Genomic DNA, 17,780 nt, shown 5'->3' with positions numbered 1-17,780 from the left:
CATGTGTGTATGCACACACACAAACACACACACAAAACATCTATTCAAAATTAAACACAAACTAAGGGCCTGAAAGATACACATAATAAAAAGTAAATACAGTATGATGCCAGGGAGAATTACAACAGCCAGCTCTCTTTTGTTTTTTAAGAACTTGTGACCTAAAAACGAATTTTCTCAGTCTAGTAGTAATAGGGTTAAACAGGAGCAACTGTACAGAATAAACAGTTAAGTAAAAGGTGACAAAGGTACATGTTTAGGATCTGGTAAAAAATTTAACAGGACCACAGATTTTTATAAATTAAATTCAATACCTTGTGAAGCAAAGAAAGAAACCATTAGTACTTAAAAGAAAGAATCAATGTTTTTCCAACTGTCATTTGTTCTTTATTAGGAAGGAATATTAAATACATATATGTCTGTATGTGTATTTTTAACCTTTTTCCATATTATTTAACACATTCACGAACGCATAAAAGTAACAATATATAGGATACATTGCACATTGGATTGATTCTGTTCCTAGCTCTGCCATTGGTGAGCTGTGGAAACTTCTGGAAATAATTTGCATCACTGACAATTTCCCCAGATGTGGAAGTATCAAGTGTCAATGGATGGTGGTTTTCTATTTTTTTATTTGCTGACATGTTCAAATATTAAACATTTTGAAGTATTTTAAAGATCATATATTCTGATCTGTTATGTCAATAAACTACTTCCCAGTAACTAGAACTAAATTAGGCACTTATGAAGGTTTATTTATGTTTTTCAAAGCATTAAAATTCCATATGGTAATTTATGTTTTTTTACTAAAGTAAATTCATGAAAAGATTCCTATCTCTCATAAAGCACCAATAAAATTCTTGTCTACATAGCCAAAAAAATTAGAGCTCTTATGTAATTATCCAGGTAATTACCATGAAATTATTTTGTAATGAGGAAGTGATAAAAAAATTTTTATCAAATAAAAGTAAAGAATTTGCTTCATTTCTCAGCTTTGAACTTCTAATTGTGTTTGTTGCCAATTTATTTCTGCTTTTGAAAATTAAACATTTCATTGGTGTCTATTATATGAAACAGCTTTGTTCACTGAAAAAATAAGCTTTAAATAAGAATAAACTGCCCATTCTCTCATCTGATAATAGTAGGAAAGGATGTATTGCACAAACCTTTCCAGAGCCAAATAAATTAAAATCTTTCACTTTCTGCACCTGGAAAGGAATTTTTTATAAGTTTTACAGTTGGTTTTACATAATCTTGGCTGGGAAACAGCTATACTTTTGCTTCCTGATATTGTCTTCTCCAATGCTGGAGAAAAACAGTGCCCTGATCATTAATTACTAAGCAAAAAACTGAACCTATAATTCAGATTCTTAGCACTTTTGAGTCTTGTTTAGTTTACGTAAAAGCCTCCCCCCCACCTTTGGTGGCTGGAGGGAGTGATTTTTATGTCAGAAACTATGAATTTACCTTTTACTATTTTAATATATTACTCTGTTTTTCTAAATATTCATCACTATTTGAACAGTGAATGAACATGACAGGAGTAGAAAATAAAGAAATGAACATGCCCCATGTTGATTGCTATTATATCAGGTGATTCCAAAGAAAGCTTTCAGAAAATCCTCTTCAGAGTTGCAATCTGAAGAAGGTGCTAACTGTGTATCCCCCCACTGGTAACTGTGAAAAAGTGAAGGCAAACAGTAACTTTAGTCAACTCAAGATAAAACCTTGATTCCTTGATAACTTATAATGAGTGATAGATTAAATAGCACCAGAAATGACATTAGAAAGGGCTCTCAAAATGTGATTCCTACACAATTTAGCTTAACAAAAGAAAGCTTTGGTTTTCATGTTTATAAGGTTTTTCTTGTTAAAAGACATAGGAAAGAACCTATATTTTTAAAATTCCTTTTTGCCAGTCTCTAATTAAAAAAGAAAAAAAAAACTTTTTTTTTTTCTTTCAAGTTAGGAGCATTTTCCTAGTACAGAACATGCTTGTTATCTGATTAGGTGTTTCCAAAGGTTCACAGTTAAAAGGCTACGTAGTGTAACAAATGTCATCCTAAAACATAAATTCAATCAGAAATAAAAATTCATAAATTGACCCAACCCAAATGTATCTGCCAACTTTAAGAATGACATCTATTTTAGCCCAGTCTCTAACTGATCACAGAAATTTGAACAATTCTGATGATTTGATATAACTACAATAAAATTAAGTTACAATCTACCAAAACTTTGGCTTTTATCAACTTGATCAAATTAATATTGGTAAACTTTAAATCCTACTCAACACCATAGACAAATGACAACTTGGCCAAGTTAGACTGCTTAAAAAAAAAACTAAGAATAATGAAGTAACAGTGCCAAAGAGAATTTTGAACAAGATATTGTTACAATATCTTGTAAAAGATATTTTTACAAGACTTATGTCCAAAAATATTTTTTGTAAAAATGTCCACTTGAAATGAAGCATGTCACAACTTACAATGTTCATAAGAGTAAGCAAAGATATTCCTTTTTTAAACAGATGATTTTTTTTTATAAACAGCTGCTTTTTGTAGATAAAGTCCTATGTTTTTCTACTTTTCATGGTGAATCTTTTAAGTAGATTTTATTTATGTTTTTATTTTTTTAATTTAACAGAGAGAGATTACAAGTAGGCAGAGAGGCAGGCAGAGGGAGAGGGGAAGCAGGCTCCCCGCTGAGCAGAGAACGCAATGCGGGGCTCAATTCCAGGAACCTGGAGATCATGACCTGAGCCTAAGGCAGAGGCTTAACCCACTGAGCCACCCAGGCGCCCCTTAAGTAGACTTTAAAATAGAAGCATCCTACCTGTCAGTTTATCTCGGGACAACAGAAACTTCCTACAGTCAGTCTTTCCTAACACATTTCAGTTTCATAAAAGTCAAGGAGAAGTTAATCTTCAGACAATCAACATCCTGAAATAAAATCTAATTACGCTAAATACCTGCGTACCAAAAACCAACAAGTGTTTTGCTCCCTCCAAGGGATAAACGTTCCAGATGAGGTTGAAGGTTACCTGTACTTTTGAAATGACTACTGAATGACAATTAACAGATAATTCCAGAATATTTTTCTGTAACTCCTTGAGAAAATAAGAGATAATGTGGACTTCACCAGCATGGCAGACATCCACCAATTTTTGGCACTTAAAACCTGATCAAGTTTTTTTGTTCGTTTTTTTTGTTTGTTTGTTTGCCAAACAAATGCCCCAGCTTAACTTCAGGCCCATTTCTTCCAAAAATTTGTCCTTGTAGAGTGAAATATGGGCACACTGCAAATGACCACCTTAACTAGGCTCTCAGTTGAAAAAACCCTCACAAACACCTAATTAAGCACAATTTTACTTTGCACCTGCCTGATTCCTACTAAGTCTTCCTCTGCGCAGATGGACAGAAACTGGAAGTTGTTAAACCCTCGCTGAGGAAAAAAAGACCATTGTACTACAGTTCAGCAGGGACAAATAGGTTTTTAAACATTTACAATACATGTGTTCAATAACTACTGAATCACATAACTCCAAAATAAAAATGAATGTATTTTTTCCATGACTTTGATGTCATTTTAGATTTTCTGGTAAATAAAACCTACCTGTCCAGGGAAGCAAATAAACTCTTTGACCATTCTCAGAATTTAGAATTGCTTAACAAAAGCCTTATTAAAAACAAAACTTAAAACAAAACAAAAAATAAACTTTCCATGATGTGATTTAATCTTCGAGCAAATCAATTCAGATAAAAGCAAAGTAGGCACATCATAGTCTATGAGCTTCCTATTACATCTTCCTAATTACACACATATGTAGTGTTTACTTATACCCCCAGACATTATATGTATATATGTATGTATTTTTCCACTTGATTATGTGCAAATTATGTCCCCAGATATTTACATCCAAGTTTAAGTCTTTTACGTATTTTGGAATAATAATATTTTATACAAACTACTACTTTGGGGAATATTTGACTGGTTCTGCTCAATTTTAAGTCCTAGGAACACTGATATGTCCTTTTAGCCATTTGGGGGCAAGTACTATCAGAAAGCAATAGCATGATACCTTTTATGATCATTTACAGGACAATTCAAAAACCCAGACATATTTACTTGCCTGTCAATCCAAGAAAGCAGCATTTTTAAAAATTTTTTAAAGATTTTATTTATTTATTTGACAGATAGAGATCACAAGTAGGCAGAGAGGCAGGCAAAGAGAGAGAGGAGGAAGCAGGCTCCCTGCTGAACAGAGAGACCAATGTGGGGCTCGATCCCAGGATCCTGGGATCATGACCAAGCCAAAGGCAGAGGCTTTAACCCATTGAGTCACCCAGGTGCCCCAAAAGGAGAATTTCTTATTCTACCTTTTTAATGCTTCAGTTCATCCTAAGGATACAGATTCTAGATGTATTGTAATGACATTTTCCTATGAAGTTTAATAATAACTTTAATATTCCTATACTGAGTCTACATACTCTCATATACAATGAGAAAAGAATGGGTGAACAAATTTTACTCAGGCAGTAGTAACAACTTTCCAATCTTAAGTAAATATTTTACAATGTTTATAGTATACAGACTTATAATAGTACTATCCTCAAAGTAGTGCTGGGAGACATTTACTCCTTAACTAGAGGTTTATCTGTCTTTTTCCTTAGTTTAATACAGAACACCAGAAAAGGAAAAGAAAAATTCTGGTACTTACTGGGATATATAAAATAGAACTCAAAAGGAATAAACAGAAAACTGAATTGAAATATTAATGGAAAAGATACAAAGAACAGAGGTTGAGATACAATAGGTGATAAATAGAACAGTTTTAAAACTGGAACATGGGGGAACCTGGGTGGCTCAGTGGGTTAAGCCGCTGCCTTCAGCTCAGGTCATGATCTCGGGGTCCTGGGATCGAGTCCCGCATCGGGCTCTCTGCTCAGCAGGGAGCCTGTTTCCCTCTCTATCTCTCTGTCTACTTGTGATCTCTGTCTGTCAAATAAACAAATAAAATCTTTAAAAAAAAAAAAACTGGAACATGGTCATAGAGGTCATAGCAAGAAAGTAAGCTCAAGAATCCATAAAGAAGAGTTTCTTTGAGGCTTGGATAAATTTCCTCAAGGATGAAATTTTGTTAAAAATAAAAGTTGAGGGGCACCGGGTGTCTCAGTGGGTAAAGCCTCTGCCTTCAGCTCCGGTCATGATCCCAGAGTCCTGGGATCGAGCCCCACATCGGGCTCTCTGCTCAGTGGGGAACCTACGTCCCCCTGTCTCTCTCTGCCTGCCTCTCAGCCTACTTGTGATCTCTGTCTGTCAAATGAATAAATAATAAAAAAAATTTTTTTTTAAATCCTTAAAAAAAAATGTTGAATTTCAAGGAAGGAAGCCTAAGTATGAAGAGTTAAATCTGCACTAGGAAAAAAATTTGATATATTTATACGTGGAATGTTACTATCCATCAGAAAGAATGGGGGGGAGGGGGCACCAGAGTGGCTCAGTGGGTTAAAGCCTCTGCCTTTGGCTCCAGTCATGATCCCAGGGTCCTGGGATGGAGCCCCACATCGAGCTCTCTGCTCAGCAGGGAGCCTGCTTCCTCCTCTCTCTCTCTCTCTGCCTGCCTCTCAGCCTACTTGTGATCTCTAGCTGTCAAATAAATAAATCAAATCTTGGAAAAAAAAAAAAAGAAAGAAAGAAAGAAAGAAAGAATAAGGGGTAGCTCAGGTGGTTAGGCAACTGACTTGATTTTTTAGCTCAGGTCATGAACTCAGAGTTGTAAGACTGAGCCCTGCATTAGGTTCCACGCTGGGTATGGAGTCTGTTTAAGATTCTCTCTCTCCCTCTGCTCTCCCCAACCAAATTAAAAAAAAAAAAAAAAAAAGACTCTTGCTATTGGCAACAATGTGGACGCATCAAGAAGCATAATGCTAAGCAAAGTAAGTCAGTCAGAGAAAGACAAATAGCATATGATTTCATTCATGTCTGGAATTTAAGAAACAAAACAGATAACTTAAGGGAAGGGAAGGAAAAATAAAATATGATAATAAAAAAGAGAGGGAAGCAAACCATAAAGACTCAACTATAGAGAACAAACTGAGGGTTCATGCATGGAGGGAAGTGGGTGGCGATGGGCTAAATGTGTGATGGGGATTAAGAAGGGCACTTGTTGGGATGAGCACTGGGTATTATATATAAGTAATGAATCACTGAATTCTATTCCTGAAACTAATACTACACTAGACTGTCAACTTCAATTTATTTTTTTAAATATTTGCATTAATTTACTTACTGAAATAACAACAACAGGATAGAGAATGGAAAGATTACTCTCTTCGAGCATGTTCAGTAATCTCTGGGTTTCCTCAAAATCAGAGGACATAACCTGAAAGACCAGAAAAATAAAAGTGAAAACAAGTTCTTAAATGATTTAAAAGTTAATCCAAGGATAATTAAAAATTAAAGGGGGAAAAAATGGAGAACTTTCACATAAACATCCAAAACATTTACCAAGCTTAGTTTTCACTTTTTGAAAAACTTTAAAGGATACCCATAAGGTCCTACCTATTAAAATTTGAACTATTCATTAATTCAAACATGTTTCATCTTACCTGCTTCATACCAGCTGACTGAAAATCGTGTCTAAAGAAATGTCACCCTCTTCTCTTATCCCTCCTCTCTACCTTGTTAGAAAACATTATTTTCCATTTCTAAAGTTAAAAAACAAAACTTCCAAATACATACTGAATAACAGAACTCATCTATCAGAACTTAAAATCAAATAATTAAGAATCAAGAAAAAATTATTTTCCACATTACACTTATACAGAGGCTCAAGTGCTTTCAATCATTTAAATTCACTACTTACATTCACACAAACATAATTATAGCATTGCTCTAAGATGATTTGCTTAAGATCTCTGCCCGCAGGACACAAAGCCCCAGACGTGACTTCTACATGCTAGGAGGAAAAAAAAAAAAAGAAAGAAGAAAAAGGAGTTTATAAACTAGATAGGAAGACCAAACCAAAACCTAAATGACTGTTAAAAATGAGCACAAAACTGCTAGAGACACACAAAGCCAAGAATCATATATAAAAACAACATAATTCAGGCAAAAGTTTATAAAGCTACTGAGAAAAAGGCATTTGAACTAGTCCGTGACTAATGATTACGATTTTGGTAAACACAGATATAGCTAAAGGAAATAGTTTTAAATAAAAAAAAGGTATAGGATATATGCAGGGACAACCAAGTAACTGTTTTTTCTTATTCAAAGGATGTATCGCAGAACATGGTGGATAATTATTAAAAGGTTGGTTAGACAGGGTTGTTGGATGATTCTGAAAACATGTTAAATTCTACAGTTACGTAGATGTAACTAAATCTATAAAGACTAGAACCAGGAAAAGCTGTTAAGAAATTATTATAGTGTAAGACAGAGAAATAAGACTTGAACTTGATAGCGAAAGATGAAGAGATTACTACTAGAGGTGGTCCCAGACTAGAATTAGAATAGCACATATATTACAAAAATTTCCCTAATTGGGGGCACCTGGGTAACTTGTGATTTTGGCTCAGGGGATGATCTCAGAGTTGTGAGACAGAGTCCTCATAAGAGCTCCCCATTCAGTGCGAGTCTGCATCGGATTCTTTCTCCTTCTATCCCTCTCCTTCCCCCTGCACTCACTCTCTCAAACAATTAAGACCTTTAAAAAAAGAAAAATTTTCCTAACATTTTTATTCCATATAGCTCAATATTCTAATAAACTTCCATTTTTTCCTTCTTATGTCAAATATGAACAAAAACTTACTTATTAAACTAGGGACTTTTTTTTATCTATAGTATTGTAATTCCCCAGAAAGTCACATTTCCATGGTTCGCACTGGCATTACACTTACAACTCTTTCAAATCTACAGTTCTAAAATACAAAGCTTGTCACTTAGTAAAACATTAAACCCTGTACTTTTTTTTCCTTTTTTTTTTTTTATTTTGAAAGAGAGAGAGAGGGAAGCAGGCTCCCTGCCGAGCAGAGAGCCCGATGCGGGACTCGATCCCAGAACTCTGAGATTATGACCTGAGCCGAAGGCAGAGGCTTAACCCACTGAGCCACCCAGGCGCCCTAAACCCTGTACTTTTAAGAGCATTACATAGTAAGTAGGATTCATCCTAATTTTATGCAGTTTTGACATAGTATTAGAGAAGGGGAAGTAACGATTTTGAGGTCTTAGCAATGCTAGAAATTAGTTGGCTCATGAATTTTAAGACTTTCCTTATAGTTTAAAGTTCTTACTGAGGGGCACCTGGGTGGCTCAATTGATTAAGCATCTGCCTTCGGCTCAGTTCATGATCCCAGGGTCCCGGAGTCAAGTCCCAAGTGGGATTCCCTGCTCAGTAGGGAGACTGTTTTTCCCTCCCCTCCTCACTTGTGCTCTCTGTCGCACTAACTCACTCTCAAATAAATAAAATCTTAAAAACAAATAAAGTTGTTACTGAGTACAAACTTCAGAGAGAACATTAAAAAAATTAACAAAATAGTTCCATATGCATCAGCCATATATCGATAATAAAATATGGAAGAAACTGGATTTCATTATGCAACATTAAGTTTGTTCAAGGAATCACATCTTCTAGATATTACAGGGAGACAATTTTGCAAAGGGTTTCTCATATACCCAAACATTTTAAAAGGCATTAATAGCTAATTTACTCCAGATTGACTTTTCAAAGATGTTTGCATAGCAGGCAGATTTGCAAAGATAGGTACATCTCTTCCTGGAGCAAATTTGCTTATGTTCCAGAAAATAAAGGTAGAGACATCTCTCTCCCTGGGGCAGATCTGCTTGACATTCCAAAATAATAAAGACAATGTCTCTTTTGTAAGAGGAGAATGCGCTGACTTGCTCACAGTCCCTCAATACAAGTGCTCCCCAATATCAAAATTCTTCTTTAATGCACCCCTTTGGGACTGCACCTAGTTATAACTGCATTTCCCTGTAGAAACTGCAATTCAGAAAGTCATTGCTACACTGTCATTATTCTTCTTAATGCTACTGCTGTAACAAATTATCTTTCCTCTGACCACAGAGAAAAGGTCTTACCCTAATACTTAAGGTATTAGCAAGAATGTGTGCATGCAAGTACCATATAATTCCTCAGATCCTGCCAAGTTTGACTTAACAGATGTGAAACAAGATAATCATATCATCAGTTATTAACTTCAACAAATATGAGTGAAATTTGAATTTTTAAAAATGATTGATTAAAAAATTAGTTTGCATATACAGAAATAAGGTCTAGGATGAGAACATGAGAGATATTTAGCTTTGTGAGTACTGAAATGGAGAAAATTCTTAAGGACAGGGTTGAGATCCTTGAGTACAAAAACATCCTGTTTTTACCATTAGCAAGTACTTAATAGGTATTTTAAACTTATGACAATTTTTTTAAAGGAAAAAAATCATTTCAAGAAAAATAGTCTGTGTTCTTAAAACCAACAACTTGGAAAAGATTTTTTAAAAATCCCAAAATACCACTACCTACCTAATAAATTCAAAGTTAGATAAACACCATTCCCACAATATTAACATATGCAGTAGGAGAAAAGGATGCAGAAACAAAAGCAATAATGCATTCTAATGAGGTGACTTTCGTGCCTTTTTTTTTTTTTTAACTAGTTAGGAATGAAAAAAGAATAGAGTAAACCCAAAGATGATGCTAAGCTTCAGATCATTTTTCACTTCCAGAGAACTAAGCTTCTAAATGTTAAGAAAAGGGAACATGGAGAAGATTAAGACTTGGGATTTTGAATAGCAATGCATTTCATTTGTCAGTATTTGTTGACCCCCTTCTATGAGAGGGAAACAAATAGCACATTTTAACTTCTACCTCAAGCCTGGTTCTGGTCAATCATATTGTTTTTACCCAGACAAGATTTACTAGATTCAAATTCTATTCTAGAACTGTAATACCCATAATGTAGACATATCTATACCCTGAAACACTTTTTATACAAAATTTCTCCATTTCTAAGTTCTTCGTTTTAATTCACTTCTTCATGTGATTAACTTTATCTTCAAGGAGTTTGTGTAATTGGTTTTATTTTTTATAAAATGTTGACATTTTTACGTTCTTTGAGTTTTTGCCTTTAGACTCCAAGAAGAGCCTGTTTGGGAATAAACATTTGGTTCACTCTCCCCCTCACAGATTTGTAGTCACTGTTCAATGATCCACAAGCATTATGTCCTATCCTGAAACTTATATTCCATTTATCGTTCACTTATTCCCCATTCATTATGTAACCTGATCAATATCAACATCAGGAGTTCAAATAATACATGTAGACATTGTATTTTATTATTCCTCTCATCATCTTTATAACAGACAATTTGGCTGACAGTCATATTCTTGGATTCCACTTGCATTCCCTCCAAAGTTCACAGGCACAGCTTCACTGTATTTGGATAGCGAATACTGTGGAGATGCAAGAGGTCAGGTAGAGTTTTTCTTTAAGTTTTGATTTTGCGTTTTTGCTCCTAGGTCCTTATCTGAAGAACTCTTTATGAGGAAATTCAAAATCCTAACCAAAATCAGCACATGCTTACTTGGCAGTTGTTATTTCTAAATTTTTCCCAAGGCTATGTCCATTTCGTCTTACAGAATCAGTCATTTCAAGGAAACACTCTTCTAGTTTAGAAAATAAGCACTATCCATATGTTGGATGCCTTAAGCACCATTCACATCTATTCTCTTTAATTTCTACTTAGAGCACTCTGTAATTATCTCAAGTTTCCCACTATGATAATAACCTCTTATCAGTTGTATTCTAATTCTCATCTGCTCAATAGTTCTAAAAGTGTGTTGCTCTAGTCTTAATTTTATTTCCTCTGATAACTGTATTAAACTCTTTCAATACCATCTTTGAAGTTTGTTTTTAACCTTCTTGAATTCAAATTTTTACCGAATTCTATAGAACTAAAGGTATGAGAATATTTTCTGGGTAGGGAAAGCCTTGATGTTCTTATATATTTTTAAAATCTGATTGGCATGTGCTGCAATTCTTTTTAGTATGAATTGTGCAGTTCTGTAATTTTTTTTTCACAAGTTGCAGAGCTAAAACATGATAAGCACTGAAAATTTTCCCTGCCTCTGTTGCTGTATCACAAAGATTTAAAGGATTTTCTCTGACTTCTTCCTGGCCTTGATTTCAGAGTCAATGTGTTCTTCCTTCAATTATAACTTAAGAATTGTCTGGATAATTATCATTGCCCTATTACAATGTTTTGCAGATCCATGGGTGGGGTTTAGAAGATGAGCCAGATCAAGGTTCCTGTAGATTCAGGGATCCCCTTTGTGATTCAAATACAACAGTTTTCCTGCTGTGTCATCACAGGATGGTAGAAACAAGGGAACTCTGGGGGTCTCTTTTGTAAGAGAACTAATACCTTCGTGAAGGCTCCACCCTCATGACATAATCATCTCCCAAAGGCCCCACCTCCTAACACCACCACACTAGGATAAGTACTGCAACATTTACATTGTGGGGGAGAGCACATTCAGTCTATGGCACTTGCATCTTATACATTCTCAAAAAAAAAAAAAAAAAGTGTCCAATAAATGTCTAGAGCATTTTAAGATTAATACTCCTAAAACTGAGCTTCATTTCATTTTTTTCAACAGAAAACATTTAAGAACATACAATGACATATATACCTGTGTTTAGATTAAATCTCAAATTGTAAAATTGTTCTTAAAGTCCTCCATAATCTACGTTTATTCTGTTCAAATCTTAACCATCCAACTTTACTCATCAACACGACATGTCAAAAAAATATATTCTTTATAGTCACTGTCTTCTATCATCACAAACACTGGACTCTTTCTTGCCTGTGATGGCTTCAGCCCATACTGACTTCAGTATATACTTGCTTCCTTGTTAAAGCTTTGTTTCTTAAATTAACAGGGAATAAATAAAACATAAGCTGTTAGAGTATGAGATATAGATATATGCAGGCATAGTACCCAGCAAATGTTAACTTTTGTTGTTATTAAATATATTTCTTCTACTATTATTTCATGAATTATAACCAGTTAATAAAAGGGTCATGATCTAGGGCCTACAAACTAAGACAGAAATGCACATACAAGTATTAAATAGTAGCATTTCTTTTTACCACCTTTAAAAACAAACAAAAACACTGCAATTGATTTCTTCCTAAAGTTGACACTCTAAAAAACTGTTTTCAGTTAAGTGTAATTTTTTTTGGGGGGGGGGGGGTCATACTCCTTTTCTCCCAACCAGAAAACATTTTCCATGGTTGAGTTTAAAAAACAAACAAACAAACAAAACCCTAAAAACAAACAAATAAAAAAACCCTGAGATTTACCTAAATATAGCAAAGGAGTCTTGGACACCTTTAATAAACAAAGACCACATTAGACAATGCTATTAGGTTGTTTATGAAAATGCTCTATGGTATCATCTCATGCTGTTATTCCTAATTTTTCCACACTCAAACACAACAAATGGAACAACCTGCTGGCTAGAAGAACTCTTTGTTCTGTAAATATTTTGGTTCAAAGAACATTTAACAAAATTTAAAACAACCTTCCAGTATGTTCAGTAAAATTAAAGAGGTATACCAAAAATCAAAAAACCATGAAGTACTTTCCTTACATCATGACAAATAAGAATTTAGAAAAGATTTACTATTAATGAAATGTACAACCATCTGCATACTGAAAATTCTATTTAAAGCATGGCTATTAGAAAAGGAGATGGGTTGTCAAAAAATGTTTTCCATTTCAAGAAGAGTTAAAGCTTAACTAAGTCAGAAAGACTTTGGTTCAAGTCCCATGAGTCAGAGGTTCCAAAAACTGTTTCTGAAAAGTCAACCTTCTTTTCAAAGAACATGTTGGCTAGATTATCTCTGAATCTGATTCTGTTAATTTCTCCCATCCCTCCCATCCAAGCAATGGAACTAATGTGAGTATAAATGAGCAAATCAGAGCAAGATACACTTTCCACTCTGTGGACAATAATAACAAAAGGCTTGTGGTTACCAAGGACTGTGGGGGAAGAAATGGAGAGATGTCAATCTCATGGTACAAAGTTTCAGTTATGCAAGGTAACTGAGTGCTGGAGGTCTAATGTACAGCATGTTAACCATAATTAATAATATCTTATTGTATACCTGAAATTTACTAAGAGGATAGATCTTAAGTTCTGACAACCCCCCCAAAAATAAATAAAACACACACACAAAAAAAAACAGTAATTACATGAAGTGATAGATATGTTAACTACTTTGACCCTGGTGATCATTTCAAAGTATGTATGTACATCTTAATGTGTGTGTATATATATATACACACACATTATATATATATATAATTTTTATTTGTCAATTCTACCTCAAGCCAAGGAAAAAGTATCTTTCTATACTACCAATTCACATTTCTTTTTAAAGATTTTATTCATTCATTTGACAGAGAGAGACACAGTGAGACAGGGAATACAAGCAGGGAGAATGGGAGAGGGAGAAGCAGGCTCTCCCCAGAGCAGGGAGCCCAATGCGGGATGGGATTCCAGGACCCTGGGATCATGACCTAAGCAGAAGGCAGACACTTAAGAACTGATCCACCCAGGCACCGCTGCCAATGCACATTTTTTTTTTTTAAAGATTTTATTTATTTGACAGAGAGAGAGATCACAAGTAGGCAGAGAGGCAGGCAGAGAGAGAGGAGGAAGCAGGCTCCTTGCTGAGCAGAGAGCCTGCTGCAGGGCTCGATCCCATGACCCCGAAATCATGACCTGAGCCAAAGGCAGAGGCTTAACCCACTGAGCCACCCAGGCACCCCAACCAATGAACATTTTTGAAAGGCATCTTCTGCTGTCTGTAACTGTTGAGACTGGGCTAATCATCACTCCATGTGTTTATCTCTAGTGTACGAATGTTGTGCCTGGACCTTCAGAAGTTACCAGCCCAGATCCTCTTCTCCATTTTTAGTAATTTTCACCTGAGAAACTCATTTAATAAGCATTTATTATTTTCTACTTTTGAAATACCAATTAATCTTTACTTCATGGTTATTTTTAGGCTTTTGTGGAGCTTTAGTCCACCTAACACTGAGCATTTACTATTTTTAATTTTTTTAAGATTCAGCATTAAAACTCTTTTTACAGTTAAGAACATGGTCTTTGGAGCCAAGCTCTCTAGCTCTGAATCTAGCTTTGCAACCAGGTTTCTTTTCTTTTTCTTTTAATATTTTATTTATTTATTTGACAGAGATCACAAGGAGGCAGAGAGGCAGGCAGAGAGAGAGGGGGAAGCAGATTCCCTACTGAGCAAAGAGCCTGATGTGGAACTCGATCCCAGACCTTGAGATCATGACCTGAGCCAAAGGTAGAGGCTTAACCCACTGAGCCTGCCTTGCAACCATCTTTCTGTGTGACTTTGGGTGAACTGCTTAAGCCCTGTAGCTCAGTTTACTCATCATTAAAATAAACTCTTCAGAACTGATAAAAAGATTAATTAATATATAAGGATTAACTTTTCCAGAACTTCTTCACTATAGGTGAGCTTCCTGGGAAGCTTTAGAGGAAAAAAGCTTCAAGGCACTATCATCAGATAACCATTCTGCCATATTATGTAAACTATGGACCTCCAAACACGAACAGTGAGCTGCTACACCATACCAGGAGCCTGCTGGCTCACAAGCTCGGACCCTAGCCTGCTGGATATACCTACCCTTAGTCCTAAATGCTGGGCAGACACAACAGCATTAGAACCAAGGTTCTGCCATGTCACAATTATGTTGGATCCCAGGACCGTATCACATCAGGGGAACGGCTGGTACTCCCTTGCTTATATAGCTTAAAAGCCACAGTGCATGAAGATTGAAGTTTAACATTAGCCCCTAAGGTCCTTCTGCAGTGCTCCATTAATGCAATGGTCACTACCTCTATTCCTGAGTCCAGGGACTTCCCCCAATAATCACTGTTACAAAAGTATGAAGTCTAGTGTGAGTGCTGTCCTGTCATTCATCTTTGTTTGCTTGGCTATATTTAAAGCACAAATAACCATCTCTGCACATAGTACTATATTTAATGTCTGTTATAATTATTCCACTCACTTCTCATTTAACTCCCACTTTTAAATAGCACGTTAACACATCGCCATACCTCCATTACCCCTTGGCATTTTATACCTTACATTAGAGATTTTTTCCCCTTTTAAGAATCGACACTAAATACTTTAAACAATTATCTTATTGAAATCACAAAGAATACACATGTAACATTGTTATTATCCTCTGGTTGTGTGTTAAGAAAACTGAGACACAAAAGTTTAAATAACCTGTCTGAGATCACACAACCAGTAAGGGGTAGTACTCTGACTAAGGTCTATTGGATCCCCAGGGCCATTTCCTTCACCTCCACAATACACTGGGTGTCTGTTCATTCCAGGTGACTATTACCTCATCATGAAAGTCAAAAGACCTGTGCTCAAAGAGAATGATACTACAGATTCCAAAGTCAGCTCAAGGAAACACCTCATCTGGACAAAGTCCAGAATACTAAGAATTTTAATTGCTGCCATACACAATCTTCTAACTCTGATCATTTTTCTGGGTCCTGGACAGGGAACCACATTTTGAAGAAAATTCCTCCAAAGCTGTTTATTAGACTTTATCCTGGAAAAGAGTCATGGGTATCTGAACCACTACATTCAATACATACCGAGTAGCTGGCAATGTAGCAGAAGTGATTACTGCGATAATAAAACCTTAAAAAAAAAAAAAAAAAGTCCACCCTTTATATATCCCCCTCTGTTAAAATTCCTTTGAAGGCCATTATGGTTCTGATGCAAAACTACAAAGGTTGTGGGATAGAGTATACAGACCTCAACCCTTACAAACCTGAGCACTATCACAACAAATTCAAGGTTCCCATTTCACCTTACAAATTATACATCCAAAGCTGGATACTGTGTCTGTAAAAAAGGTAAAGCTACTAAAAGCACATCTACTCAAGCTTCTCTTCCCATTAAGCTTCACTACAGAATGTTATGCTTTATATAACTAATGGACAATTTTGCAGTAAATGAGAAATTACTGCTTTTTACTTGTAAGTATTCTTTGGCAGGCATTTTCTGTATTACCCATTCTGTCATTTTGTAAATGACAAAAAATACGTTAAAAAGGTATGTGCAGTAATATGACCTTTTTATTTTTTCCTGATAATCCATAAAACATTTGGAAGCTAAGCACTGGCATGATTACATAAAAAAAAATCTCTGTGTTAATTAAAAAAAAAAAAAGGCAAGAAGAGGGTATCCTATCCACTGACAGATTAGCATTTCAGTCATTCAACCATTAAGTATTTATTGAGGGCTCTGAGCTAGACCATGGATTGTACATGGAGAGTGTGGCAATGAACAAAACAAAGTTTCTATCCTTGTGGAGCTTAACTCATACCGGAAAGATGAAATCAGGTTTAGACTTGTGTTTCTCCAATTTCAGTATGCATAAGAATCCCCAGGAATCTTGTTAGAAATAGAGATTTTTATTCCATTAGATGTGTGTTGGGGATCTAAGAATCTGCATTTCTAGATAGCTTCCAGCTGATACTGCTAAAACCAGTTTGTACCATTGAATGATCCAGAGGTTAGAGAACTTGAACCCACTTTAATTTAAAAGCCCACTCTCATTTTCAGTAGATATACTCAAGAGTGTGCTTCCATACAGCTATCAGAAGATAATTTTAACTCTGACTCTTCTGAAGCCATTGCATTTCCATACTTTCTAAAAGAAATTACCCATATCTTGATTTAATCAGTATGATAAGTATACATGAGTAAATTTAAAGAATTACTTCAACTGTTTTTTTCCAAATTCTTAACCAAATTCATAGCACAATCTAATTCACTTTTACAAAATTTTAACTTTTTTTCTAAGTAACATAGACACTGTCCAGATGTATACAGAAGTATAATTAGAGCCCATTTCCTATATAATTATGCACTAATGAAGTATGTACAAGCTATATTCGCCAAAATATGGATTTAAATTAATGAGAATCAACACCAACAAAAATTTCAAGTCAATTTTATAGATGATTTAAATAGTCTACTAAACACTATAGTTTATTACATGTAACTATACACTCATTAGAAATTACAAATACAATACTTATGACTTTACTCCCAACCCACTGTAAACTTTGAGCACTCATGAAATGTAACAGGTTGTATTAACTGCCCATCCTCAAGAAAAGTCAGCAAAGTCAGGACACATTTTCAATTGTCACATGTAGAATAGGAAAGTACTACTGGCACCTAGTGGATAGAGGATAGGGATATTATCTCATATTCTATGATGCAAACACCAGCCAACCTCCAAGATAAAAAAAAAAAAATTATCTATACAAGTAAGTCAAAAGCATAGCTACTGTGAAATCCCACATTAGATGGAGAAATCTAGTTTTGGGTACTCAGCACTTATTTGAGAATCAGTAAGTAATACTAAAAGCAGTAATATTCTAGCAACTTTAAGGCTTTAATATTGTCATTCTTTTTTTTTTTAAGATTTTATTTATTTATTTGACAGACAGAGATCACAAGTAGGCAGAGAGGCAGAGAGAGAGAGAGGAGGAAGCAGGCTCCCCGCCGAGCAGAGAGCCCGATGCGGGACTCGATCCCGGGACCCCGAGATCATGACCTGAGCCGAAGGCAGCGGCCTAACCCACTGAGCCACCCAGGTGCCCCAATATTGT

General features: G+C 35.3%; 1 protein-coding gene across 7 annotated transcripts in view; it reads right to left on the bottom strand.

The window, feature by feature from the left end:
* CRPPA (CDP-L-ribitol pyrophosphorylase A) overlaps nt 1-17,780 on the bottom strand; it is a 302,846-nt gene that overhangs the window by 132,791 nt on the left and 152,275 nt on the right. For 5 of the 7 annotated variants that reach the window (XM_082693009.1, XM_082693007.1, XM_082693011.1 and 2 more), the window contains 2 exons: nt 6,872-6,964; nt 6,296-6,388 (listed from right to left, as the gene is read on the bottom strand). In XM_082693009.1, the coding sequence (XP_082549135.1) occupies nt 6,296-6,388; nt 6,872-6,964 (186 nt within the window). The remainder of the gene's footprint in view (nt 1-6,295; nt 6,389-6,871; nt 6,965-17,780) is intronic. The other 2 variants (XM_082693008.1, XM_082693010.1) reach the window with 1 other exon arrangement.

Source organism: Mustela nivalis (assembly GCF_964662115.1).
Source record: "Mustela nivalis genome assembly, chromosome: 12".
Classification (NCBI taxonomy): domain Eukaryota; kingdom Metazoa; phylum Chordata; class Mammalia; order Carnivora; family Mustelidae; genus Mustela; species Mustela nivalis.
This window is presented reverse-complemented; position numbering and strand designations above follow the sequence as displayed.